This window comes from Rhea pennata, chromosome Z (genome assembly GCF_028389875.1).
Source record: "Rhea pennata isolate bPtePen1 chromosome Z, bPtePen1.pri, whole genome shotgun sequence".
NCBI classification, from domain to species: domain Eukaryota; kingdom Metazoa; phylum Chordata; class Aves; order Rheiformes; family Rheidae; genus Rhea; species Rhea pennata.
This window is the reverse complement of record NC_084702.1, coordinates 30,426,689-30,440,101: the sequence shown is the minus strand read 5'-3', so window position 1 is coordinate 30,440,101 and position 13,413 is coordinate 30,426,689. Positions and strand designations below refer to the sequence as shown.

The following is a 13,413-nucleotide window of genomic DNA, read 5'->3' as shown; positions in this document are numbered from 1 at the left end:
ATTGGGCGGGTGCCCTGGTGACAAGGGATACAGGGAAGGCAGAATTACTGAATGCCTTCTTTGCTTCAGTCTTCACTGTTGAGGGCAGCCCTCAAGAATCCCAGAGCCTGGAGACAAGGGAGAAAGTCTGGAGAAAGGAAGACTTTGCTTTGATTGAGGAGGATAGGATTAGAGACCTTCTGGGCAGGCTAGACATCCACAAATCCATGGGTCCAGATGGGATGCACCCACGAGTACTGAGGGAGCTGGCAGATGTTGTCAGGCCACTCTCCATCATCTTTGAAAAGTCCTGGAGACCTGGAGAGGTGCCTGAGGACTGGAAGAAAGCGAGTGTCACTCCAGTCTTCAAAAAAAGCAAGGAGGAGGACCCAGGCAACTATAGGCCAGGCAGCCTCACCTCCATCCCTGGAAAGGTGATGGAGCAGCTCATCATGGATGCCATCTCCAGGCATATGGAGGAGAAGAAGGCGATGAGGAGTAGTCAGCATGGATTCACCAAGGCGAAATCCTGCTTAACCAACCTGATAGCCTTCTCTGATGGCCTGACTGGCTGGGTAGATGAGGGGAGAGCAGTGGACGTTGTGTACCTTGACTTCAGCAAGGCTTTTGACACTGTCTCTTCCTCCTAGAGAAGCTCTGGAAGTGTGGTTTAGATGAATGGACAGTGAGGTGGATTGAGAACTGGCTAAAAGGCAGAGCTCAGAGAGTTGTCATCAGTGGTGCGGAGTCTAGTTGGAGGCCTGTGGCTAGTGGTGTCCCCCAGGGCTCAGTACTGGGTCTCATTCTCCTCAACTTATTCATCAATGACCTGGATGAGGGGACAGAGTGCCTCCTCAGTGAGTTTGCTGATGATCCCAAGCTGGGAGGAGTGGCTGATACACCTGGGGGCTGTGCAGCCATTCAGAGAGACCTGGACAGGCAGGGCAGAGAGGAACCCTTTGAGATTCAGCAAGGGCAAGTGCAGAGTCCTGCACCTAGGGAAGGGAATAACTCCATGCAGCAGTCCAAGCTGGGGGCTGACCTTCTGGAGAGCAGGTCTGCAGAGAAGGACCTGGGAGTTCTGGTGGATGACAAGTTGACCAGGAGCCAGCAATGTGCCCTTGTGGCCAAGGCGGCCAATGGTATCCTTGGGAGCATTAGGAAGAGTGTTGCCAGCAGGTGGAGGGAGGTGATCCTGCCCCTCAGCCCTGGGGAGGCATCATCTGGAGAACTGTGTCCAGCTGTGGGCTCCTCTCTCCAGTACCTCCATGTCTCTATTGGACTGAGTCCAGCGTAGGGCTATGAAGATGATCGGAGGGCTGGAGCACCTGCCCTGTGAGGAACGGCTGCGAGAGCTGGGCCTGTTTAGCCTGGGGAAGAGACGGCTGAGGAGAGGATCTTATTAAAGTCCATAAGTATCTGAAGGGAGGGTGTCAAGGGGATGGGGACAAACTCCTTTCAGTTGTCCCGTGTGACAGGACAAGAGGCAATGCGCAGAAACTGAACCATAGGAAGTTCTGCCTGAAAGTGAGGGGGAATTTCTTCACTGTGAGAGTGACAGAGCACTGGACCAGGTTGCCCAGAGGGGATGGAATCTCCTTCTCTGGAAATATTCAAGGCCTGCTTGGATGCAACCCTGTCTAACATGCTCTAGGTGACCCTGCAGAGCAGGAAGGCTGGACTAGATGATGTCCAGAGGTCCCTTCCAACCTTACTGATCCTATGATTTTCTGATTCTATATAGATGAGATGGTACTTTGCACATATCCAAGAGATTCAGAACAGGTATCTTAAGGGAATAGACTATCAGAAACTAAAAATAAAAAAATGGAGTTAGCAATGTATTGAATATAGAAACTTTAACACTTACTTAAACTATATTGATGTTTCTCCTTTTTTTTTGTAGTTAAACAAGATTGTGCATCTCAGTCTTTGTTTTCCATCTCAGGAAATTGCCCTGGACCAGCTAAGGAGTAGCTAAGCAGTTCCTGTGGACCTACACATCTATTTAGATGTAACGAAGAAGGGAGATACAATACCTTCTTTACTGTTGAGCTGGGTTATCAGACTTCTGGAAAAAGACTATACTTGCCCTGTGATTGTTGTGCTAGTGTGCATGTTGAAATGGTTATTGCATATACCTTGTACAGGAGAAAAACCTGTTCGATTTGCTTACCTGGAGATCCTCTGTTCAGTTTTCTGTTGTCTCTGTGACTAGCCCCAAATGCTGTGGTGTGCATTTTGGGGCAGGTTTAGCTCAGTTGGTTAGAGCGTGGTGCTGCTAATGCCAAGGTTGTGGGTTCAGTCCCTGTATGGGGCTATGCTGCGGGTTGGACTAGATGATCTGCAGAGGTCCCTTCCAACCTTATCATTCTATGAATGCTTAAAACTAAATAAAAATTTATTTATTGTGATGGGTTTTTTTCTTTACTTTCTTCCCTTTTTTTTCTTTTTTTTTAGCAGCATTCTGTTAGAGCGCTTATTTTGTAATTATTCAGGAGGATTATTCTTATGTGGGGTCAAGAAACCGGCTCATTAATTTACTCAGATCTGTAAGTCAAATTTCTGGGCATAATTTGTTTTTCAATTCTTTATTATGTCCCTATGATAATAGCAAGTTTGATGGCTAATTGCAGCTAGATGCTTAACTTAAGTCGTTTACCAGAGTGCCATTGTGATGAAGTCTCATACATGATTTTTAATGCTTACTAGTTTAGGGATATTAGAAAACAGTAGGATTTTGGCACTGCACAGAGCTATTAAGAGTTCCACTAATAGCAACAGTTACAAATAGAAATGGGAGTATAATAAAGAATGCAAAAAGCACAGGCTTTACTTACATTACTTTGATCATGTTTAGAGCAAGCACACTTTGAACTCTGGCCAGCCAACTGCCTTACCTTACTTGTTTAAGTATTTTCTTGCTGTACAGGATCCAACTCATATTATATATTAGCTGTGGTTCATTATCAGACATTTATATATGTGTTATGATTATAATATTTATTAATCTTAAGATTTTTATCAGGCTTGGATTATCATGTTATTTAAGTGATGTGAATGTAAAGAGTTGATGAGAGCTGTATAAAGCAGGCTTGATTTGCAGGGCTGGTGCTCAAATTGAAATTTATTTTTTGGTCCTTAGCTCCATGTGCATAGCTTACAAAAAGCTGCAGAAGGTAAATATCCACTGATTTTTCAGTTGCTTCTACTAATGTCTAAATCTGCTTCCAAGCGAACACCAATCATGTCTGAAAACTGTCACCATATTTGGCCTTAATTGATAGTCATCTTTGCAGCCTTCTCAGAAGGGACAAAGATGGAATTTAGCCTGTAAGGTATTTCTTTCAGACAGATTTAAAGGTTAATGCAGAGTCGGCTGTGCTGTTCTCTGTCTGTCTACTCATGAAAAATATAACTGCAAAACAGAAGAACAGTTACTGCTCTTTTCTGTTTCACTAGTGGAACTTGATTCAAGATTTCAGCATTGAAACTCAGCGGTAATAATTTTTCCTCAAAGATAGTTCTTTTTCAAGTGAAGTGTGTAACTAGGCATAGACTATGTATCTTTCTTTTTTTTTTTTTTTTTATCAGATTTAGGTTATCAGTGATGTTGCATGTGGTGATATATTTATTTTCATAAAAAGGAGGGAAAAATTAAAAGAAAAACACAGCAGAAAGACAAAATTTATTAGATTTTTTTTTTAAGAAAAACTTCTTTGGGACTTATAACTGCCAATTACAAATGCAGAGCTTGAAGCTTATCTATACCTCTGATTTTTGCTCCCCATCCCCCCAAGTCCTTTGTGTTTTGAGCAAATCTTCTTTTAATGCTTTAATTTACCTTGAAAGAGGCATTTTGAGTTTTCCATTATGCAAACCATTCTAATTTTTTTTTGCAAAAAAACTAGAAAAAAGAAAAATAATATTTAACAAAACATTGCATTGTTACTCACATTGGGTAACAGCGTGTTGCATTATATTGCACGTATGTATTACACACATACCCACATGTGCTCACTTGCATTATTTTATTATTCTTTGAATGAAATATTGATGATAACAAATTCAGATAATAAGAGACTGACACTCAGCTGGGTAGTACATTCTAAGTTAAATTACCAATCATTATGCAACTTCAGCTGCTTTGTCACTGTGTGGTTACTATTTTGTCCTCTTACAATTAAAAAAAAAAAATAGGCAGCCTGATAGAATATAAACACAAAAGGGAAAACTTCCGTTCCTTCTCCCTTTCTCATCTGAACACAAAAAAATAAGCAGAAGCCCTTCCTTTGTCTCACATCCTTGGTCTTAAGTCTGTGTTTAGATCCACCTAATTTGGAATTACAATTTTTTTTTAGGATCGTGGAATGGCCCAGAATACTACAGTGCCTAAACTGAACTTCGAGTATTGGTTAGATAAGGCTATTGAGTGGGGACAAGCCACCACTTTGGAATCCCAGAAAGATGTGTGCTATCACTTGCCCCAACTGCAGGAGTTTCTACAACAGACTTATGAAACTTTAAAACATATGGTAAGTAATTTAACAGGAAGAATGCACTGTTTTGAAGACAGCCTCAGAAACAATCTGAACTATGTTTTGACAAAACCAGAAGCTAACAGCAGCAAAGAAACTTGTGGTATTGATCTAATGTATTGCTGGATCAGAGAGGCAAATTGGAGAAATAGCCACGGGTAATGCAAACAGGAATGTGCTTCCTGTTTCCCTGATTTATTGTGAAAGGAGATTTTTCTTCTTGACTGGTTATGTTGTCATGTGAGAATTCCCAGCCAATCTTGTAGCCTGTTTAAAAACCTCTTTAAAATAAACAAGAACTTGATTCTAGTTGCCAGGTCATAAATTGGATTATTTAAAGGCCTTAACATGCAAAATTGTAATTGATCCTTTAAATCTTAGAGAGTCTGCTGACATGCTAACCCCACTGCAATGGCATACATAGTGAATTCTAGAAATATGGCCAGATCATTGGCATATGCTGCTGGCTGTTCTGTTGAGTAATTTAATTGTTGCCTGTACTCACTAGATTGCTTTTTCAAATAAGTTTTGTTATTTATGTGTACACTGGAAAAGTCATGCTCAGGAAAACATATGTAGTCACTTTAATTTTCCTTCAGAATACTGTATTATGTTATGATATTGAGTGTTTATGAAAGTATTTCTTTTTTAATATTTTCTCAAGATTACAGGGTTTTTCCCTAAACTGAAGTCTGAATTTTCAAATAAAAGATTTTTGGGTAGTCATGCTTCATCCTTTGTGTGTATATCTGACAGAAAAGATATAATCAAACAGGAAAAAATATATATTATTAATGTTGCTACTTCAAGTAATCTGAGACTTGGCCTGAAATGAACCTTGTGCATATGGCCCCAGAAAGTCTAGGGCTCACTCCAAATGGGAGACAAATCTAAGGAATTTATTGCAGCAGCAGGCGTTCTTGCTACTTATTCATTATCTTAGTACAGTACCATTTTTAAAAGCCTTCATTTATTAGACAGTAAAGCTACAAAAATGGAAAAATAAGACTGATTACACAGGACTGTGTATAGACTACTCTGCCTACTTTTATAGTGAAGCTGTCTTGTTTTGTTAGAAGTTAAATGATAGTTTGTTGTTGACTAGTCGTGATGTCATTTAATTTTACGCAAGCAAAAGCAACAGAAAGATACTCAGTTTTATGCCATAGTGTGTATTAATTTCTTCAGAAACCATGATAAAGCATATTAGAGCAATGAAGGGCAAGAAAATATATTCTAATTGTGCTTCTGTTATCCTAAGATTGTTTACAAATATACTTTCATGATTATTTTGGAGGAGATCTTTTCTATCACAATTAAGTATTAGTTGAGGAAATTAGTTATTTAAGTTTTACCTGTTTTTATCTATGACATTATAGCTGATTTCAGGAAGTCTGGCTGAGGAGATTTTGCTTTCCAGAGCATTTCACAGCAAAATCATTGGGATTGTAATTTACAACAATCTATATCGTTAACAGTGCTCCAAACTTACTTCTGAGGCACAGTGTATTTATTATGTTTTTGTTTTTAAACAGAATTCAACTGTAGCAATCCAGCAATTCCCTTTAATTGGCCAGCTTCTAGGAAGACTCTGTTGGAATCCTTTTGTTATAGGATATGGTGAGAAGTTGTAACGATCTTTCTATAACAGTTCCTAAAATTTTGTTGTCTAGAAAGTAGCAAAATCCAACTTAATGTGTACTTTGATTTTTATATAAAAATGCTGCAGAGATATTACATAATAAAAAAGGAATTAGAGGATAATAGACAACTATTGATAGTGTGTGGCATTTAGCAGTCTTAAATTTACTTTTGATTCTAATTAATTTCAAGGATTATTTGCAGCATCTTGACTTGGGAACAGTAGGTTTTAAACCCAATGAACTTTTATGTGCATCATGATTTCTGGTGTTTTTTTTTTCTGTTTCATTTTATTTTTGTTCGGGTCCCAAAATGCACGTAATCTAGTATGTCAGATTACTTTCAGCAGAGATTTCTTCCAGTTACGTAGCAAACAAAATATTCTGTTATATATGTTAACATAAAAGAATTAAAGAATTCATATTTCTGATACCTCTTTTGTCATTTTTATTAATAGAAAGCTATGTTAAATTCATAATTATATTTTTTTCATAGGTTTTATTTTGCATTTCTTTTCCACCTCTGTAAATTAGTGAAAATGTAAATTAAATCAGAAAGCAAAATATTGAAGTGATGACATGGAAAGAAAAAGTATTAAAAACGAATGGCCTTTTATGCTTAGATTGTATGTGCATGCGTGCATGTGTGTACACATGATAACAAAGAGGAAGAAAGAAGTTAGGAACATAAATGGTGGTTGGAAGTAGCATAAGCTACCTGTGTTACATCATCAGCAGTTCCAGAACATCAAACAGGAACTGAGATGTTGATCTACTGTTAAGCAGAAAATTAATTTTAAGTTATGCTTTCAGCCCCCAACTATATGTTTTCTATCTTGTCAATTGACTATCTTGTTAATATTCTACTACAACTACAAAAAAAAAAAAAAATTGCACTCTATCTTCTCTGGTTCATGCTTCCTTTTGGGGAAATACGGGAAAGGACTACTTTTGTGGTCTCCTGGAATGGCTTATTAGGTCAAGCACAGCATTAGGCTAAAGTGATTATGTGTCTTCTGGATTGGATTTATCTTCTTCCAGCTGGTGTCAAGAACAGGCAGAGTGAATGTGTCTGTGAAACACATGGTTGACATATGTTATGTCAGCATTTCCATTTGTGAAGAAAATCTGAGAAGGAACCATGGGTTTAAACATAGCTGACTTTCACTAAGCAGCAAATATCTGCTATTGTGGCACCTTCTGAGAAAAAACATGTTTTTTCTCTGTGGACCTCTTTGTTAGAGGGGAAACCATTCTCTTGCAATGGAGAGCTTCTCCTTCTGACCATATTTCCAGTTTTGAGAGTATCAATAATTATTAATGTTTACAGTTACATGTATGCTTTACTTCTCAGGTTTGCCCTGGAATATGCAAGTCTTTAGACCACTGGTGTTTTCCAGCTGACAATATATTAAGTTGTAGAGTGAGATATCCCTCATTTTTCATCCAAGTTGAAAGGCAGTTGTTTTTGCTTTTTTGGCTTCTTTCCACAACATTCCCAAGTATTACCTTCTTGGTTTCCTATTATTCTCTCCCCTTCTTTGGTATCCCTCAGCATTTTCTGAAGCAGAAAAAGCGCTTTTCCTACAAGTTGTTCATTACTTCTGAAGATAGCAGAAGGACGGATTTTTACTTTCAGCTTCTATGTGTGTGGAGAAGGGGTGAGGAAGAACTGGTTTAGTTTGTTTGTTTTGAAGATGGCTGCTTATACATTGCCATCCCTTCCTCTTTTTAGAATCACCTGAGTTCTCTTTGGACAACTGGTATTTTAAACTCATCTGAATTTCATTTGTTTGGCACAAGTTCTGAAGATCTTCTTTAAGATAATATTGGTTATACCAGATGCTGACTCTCAAGTGGGTTTCATGTAATTTCTCATTTGGATAAATAGCTCTTTCAAGCATATATCTAAGATGCGTGCTTATGTATGTGTTCATTTCCACAAAAAGTTCAATTTTAGCAAATCTACTTTTTTAGTATATATAAATATGTATATTTTTACCAGAAATTTTATGAAAGGCTTCCAAAAGGAATATTTGATTTTAAAATCAGAGCTTTCTCATGGTTCCTTGTTTCTGGTCCAGTTCATGACAGGGTAGGTATAAATGAACTGAATCATAGGCTGATCCAGACTGTACTGTGTTATAGAAAAGGAATTACAATCTTTCCTCCTCCTTTTTCTTTCTTCCTTTCCTTTCATTTCCTTTCTCTCTCTCTCTCTCTCTCTCTCTCTCTCTCTCTCTCTCTCTCTCTCCCTTTTTTTTTTTTTTCCCTCCTAGGAGACTGGCAGGGACAGGTTTCTATATGTTTCAGAATAAAACATTCCTTAAGAGCTCAAGCGGTTTTAAATTTCCTATAGAAAAAATTCATTCCTTTAATTGGAGTTACAACATCAACCTACTTAAGTTCAGGAGAAAGTTGGTGAGATTTTTCTTTCGTATAATTTCTACCTTTAAGTTAGCTAATTTTGTTCCTCTGGATGTGCTTATCAGGTATTTTAAATACAGTAAACATTCTTTCAACTCATAATAAGATCAAATATGTTAGTTCATATCTTGATAATGGCTTTCAGTCCATACCAGGATGATTAGCTTTTCTTGGGGATCACAATTACTAGAAAAATGAGGGGGGGGGGGGGGAAAGGACCACTAACTTTTCCTTGATTCTCTGTGGTAGGTCTTTTGATGTGATTGTCTTTTGCAGTTTCTGTAAATATGTTTAAAAAGATTGCTGTCCTGTTCTTAAATCTTCATGTATTTCTGTCCCAGTCTTAAAGCAATTGTGGAAAAAAAAGAAAAAACAAAGCAAAACAATGAACCTGAGAATGGCACCCAGAGTGTTACTGAGTGCTTTTGCAAGAGGACTGAATGACAACTTTTCCTTCTTTTCTCGACCTAAAGGAGAGTATAGGGCTTTCACTTGTGTCTTGGCCAAAAAGTGATTTTGACTGGTAAAAATGCTCAGCTGTAGACACTTTCAATTTTGAAGGAACTGTGAGCATGGCTATGACACAAATATACACTCGTTTCAAGTAGACTGAGTTTTGAATGTATCTAGCTAAATCTATATGAGCTCCTTATGTTGGCAAATATTATATAGGAAACTATTAGCCTCATAAAAACCCATGTTAAAAAAAGATCCCCCCTGCACACAATGGCAGAATATCTCAAATTATAGTTAGTTAAATGTGTATGTCTGATAAACTTTTTCTGTGCAGAGATGTTAGTCAGTGGTAGGCCATTGGTGGCCTACAGGCTTGTTAGACATTTATTGAGGAATACTGGTTTATATCAGTATTAACATTTCTAATCACCTGGTAAAAATGCAGACATTACTTACTGGCAAAGCCTGAAGAAAAACTAAAAGCTTCAACACAGCATTTCTGCATAATACTGCTTTTTACATATTGAGATCAGCAGAAATAATTTGTTGAACGTTATAATATTCGGATTCTCTCTTAATACAAATGAGTATTGCTACATGAGTTTTAGAAATGACATTATTATTAAAAATAGTAGCACTTAGTAAGTGAATATTGTATCAAAGCTGCAGTAGTACATCTGATTTTTATAACTTGTATTACCATGATGCAGTCTTACTCTGGATGAAATTCAACATAGAGGCTCTTAGTATATGCCATAAGAACATTTTTATTTAAAAGCTAAATGAAAGTGAAGTTGTGGGAAACAATTGTGAATTAAAGGGTTCTTCAACTGCTTATTCCAGATAATCAGCCGTTTTGTAATATGCTCTGTGCATATGCAAAGTAGCAATATTGCGAAGTATGGTAGGATTTTAGAGTATCAAAATCAAGTATAAACCCAATCTGATTCTGAACAGAACATCACAACAGGATTTTTTCCTATTAGTATTCAGGGATTCTGCTGTCTGTCAGAAATGTCAGTTTCCTGACATTAGAGAATCTTAATTTCATCATAAAGAATTTTAATTTGTTTTTACAAAAAGCACCATGTTTTATTTTCTTGTTTTGAATGATTTCTTGCATCTAAAACTTTTTTTTTTCAGAAGCAAATGTTCTTTAGTTGTGCAAACTTTGGACACTGTGTACTACTGTAGAAAATTGTTTATTATAAGTGATATTACTTAGATACTTAAATTCCTCAATGATAGCTACAAGTATTATTTATGTAAAAAATTTGGTAGGCTGTACGTCTTTCTTAAGGATGTCTAAATATTGTATAGATTTTAAAATTGTTGGTAACTTTTTTAAATTGCTGTTGAAGGAAATGATTATACAAGAACTACATAGGAATAATGTTAAATATGTGGTCTATGAATTTAGTAGAATAGAGGCATTATGAATTGAGACCAATATATAGCCCTTTGGTTATGGAAATGGATAGGAATTGTTGTGTGTAATTCTGTCTGTTTTTTTTTTCTTTTTTTCTTAATGTATCCTTATTTGCTTTTTTTCCTGCAGATGAAAGCCAGAAGACTCTGATGTGGTGCTTATGTTGTCTGTACAGCAGTGAACCACAGAACCCTGTGGAACTGAAGGCCAACAGCTGGATACGGGTAAATGAATGAATCCTTCCCGGGACTGCTTTGAATTAAATTGATTATTTAGAAGTGCTACATCTACAGCATAGGAACATTGTCATTTATGAAACTGCTTCAAACACAACTTGAGTACGCATTGTGTTGAAGTGTGTTTATCTCTAATTATAACATGGTCTGTGCTAATCTGTCGTTTTAAAAGTTTAAAAAAAAGAGTAGTATTTTAAATGGGATAATTTTAAAGTCTTTTAATCCATTCACTAATCCAGTAAGTGCAAGTAGAAAGCAAAGACCACATATAAGAAGGGAAGAAAGTCTTATTAAAGAAAGAACCTTTCCATTAAAATAAAATAAATAATCTGGAGAAATGTCATAGTTTGTTTTGAAAATAGCTTATATTTGCTCTTTAATTTTGTTCTCTTTTGCTTTTGTTTAATCTCCTACCTCAAGGGGAGTCAGAGAGGGGAGAGGTGGTGCTTGTATGTCGATTTAGATTTAGTTATTTAATGAATAATGAATCCTTAACTTTAACCTCAAATTCGTGTGTTTTACATAGGTACATCTATTCATATTTTATGTATTTTCACACTGAATCAGCAAAGCATGCGAGCATGTAAATAACCTACAGCACACTGACACTTAAAGCTCTACATTGCTGAATAGGTATTTGAGGCAGCCATGTTGTTGACTTTCCATCTTGGCATTCTCCATGGATCCTTATTTGCATATGCTATAAAATACATTAACAATTCCATTGATATTTTTTTACCATATAGTCCTCACAACTAGTGAAATTATAGTAGCCTGATTATTATTTACTTATATTTTTGCTAAAGCTGAGGATGTTTTTAAGTGTCTCTGAGCTGTTCATTGCTAAGTGAACATTATTAAATTGAAGAGATGAAATTAACCCTGAGCTGCAGGGCTAAAGGACAAGGCTACTATGAGAGTCAGTTCTGCAGAAGCTGATTGCGATTCCTGTATGTAAAGGTCTGGAACTCCCCTTTTTCACATCTTCTGTGCTAATGGAGGCGGCACATATATGCATGGAGCTGATGCAGAACTCCATTCTGTGCTCTGTCATGAATCACTATGGCATCAATGGAATGGAATGGAATGAAATTTTACTTAGAAGATTTTTAGTATTATGGAAAAGTTGTCCTGCCTGGCATGAAACAGTAGATTATCTAAGCTATTTAAGCTATACAGAGAGGATACATAGAAAAAGCTATTTTTATTAATGCCTGCAGGAGTATAGATGTACTTTATAAGAGTAATAGCACTGGAATTATTTGTATTGCAATTCACTAAGATATTTAATGGAATGTGAGAGTTTTATCCTTCATAAGATTTCATACATATTTATCTTTTAGTAGTGTTTTTTTTGCATAATTTTTAAACTGAGGGTGGTGGGATGCCAAATTAACATTAAAATTTTGATTCAGAAAGCTTTAATAGTATTGCATCAGCAGATCTGCAGTGTAAAAGTATTATTCTTGCGCAAAACAAACAGTGTTTTTTTCTTGTAGTACCATTATACTATTAATTTTGAGCATGTAGTATTTTGTTTAATCTGGACCAATTGTACACTATGCTGTGTTTGACTGAGTATGTGTGCAAGCATGTAACTATTTTTGACTCGTCTATTGATGAAACTCTGATGAACTCTGATTTTGTCTGCTAATCATTTGTGAAGGTTACTAGGATAGGATAATCCTGTTGCCAGATCAAGGTTTTGAACTATGGTATGCAGTCCTTGCCTTTTCCCATTGTCCAGGAGTTTAATGTCACAATTTTCTGCTGAACTAAACAATGGTAGTGAAGAGGTTGTGAAAGACTTGTTTCCAAATATATGCAATGGAAGGATTATATTAATTTTTCCTTTGGGCATTGTGAATAGTCAGTAAATAATGTTATTTGCCTGTCAGTACCTCTTTGAAAATGCAAACATAGCCTTTTCAAGTAAAGGGTCTTCATTTTGCCAAATACAGTGTTTTCAGCAAAATTGCAACAAGCTTGCTGGAACTTCTCTATTTTTTTACAGAAATGTGAGAGACAACAAAATATTAATGTGATCTTGTTAAGAATTTTTTTCAATAGCAAACATGTAAACAGGTTTGAAAACTGTTAATTAACACGTTAAGCTTTTTGTATAGCCCCTGCTTATACAGCAGTTATCAAATATTGTTTGATTAAAAAGAGCTTTGTCTCTTAGGCTTTCAGATTTGTAACTGAAATTTTAATGTCAAAGATAGTCTTCTATTTGGGATTGTTACCTTTAGTATTATTCCATTATCACAGGTTCCAAGTGGAAGACGCATTAAAAGATTTGAATGAAAGTCTTATCTTCCAGAAGGAAGGTATATACCTATCCTCCACAGGCAAATCTTTTGATGTACCTTTAAGTCACATATATTGATTAGGTTTAAATTTGATGGAGTTCCATCTTTGAATTGCGTTAGGGTGTTTTGTAGTAGTTTGCTGCTGCTCAGATAGGTCAGATCAAGAAATGTACTGCCAATTAAGAACAGGGTGTTTGAGATTTTTAGTGACGTTCTCCAGATGGCCTGGGATTTTTATGATCATTTTGACTTTTTCATTAAGCTTCAATTTTAATTGAGTTGGTTTAGTTAATGAAGCAGTGACCTTTCACCTTTACTGCTGAATTATGCCAGAATTTTAGGCAAAATGGATTTTTAGAGTCTTTGCTTTTTTATATAGTATTATTTTTGTTTTAT

General features: G+C 36.4%; 1 protein-coding gene across 1 annotated transcript in view; it reads left to right on the top strand.

Moving 5' to 3' along the window:
• Positions 1–4,346: 4,346 nt before the first annotated feature.
• Positions 4,347–13,413, top strand: part of FANCC (FA complementation group C) — a 60,320-nt gene continuing 51,253 nt past the window's right edge. Inside the window, exons 1-3 of the mRNA XM_062600344.1 lie at positions 4,347–4,514; positions 6,053–6,137; positions 10,599–10,693. Coding sequence (XP_062456328.1) covers positions 4,350–4,514; positions 6,053–6,137; positions 10,599–10,693 — 345 coding nt within the window. The 5' untranslated portion in view covers positions 4,347–4,349. The remainder of the gene's footprint in view (positions 4,515–6,052; positions 6,138–10,598; positions 10,694–13,413) is intronic.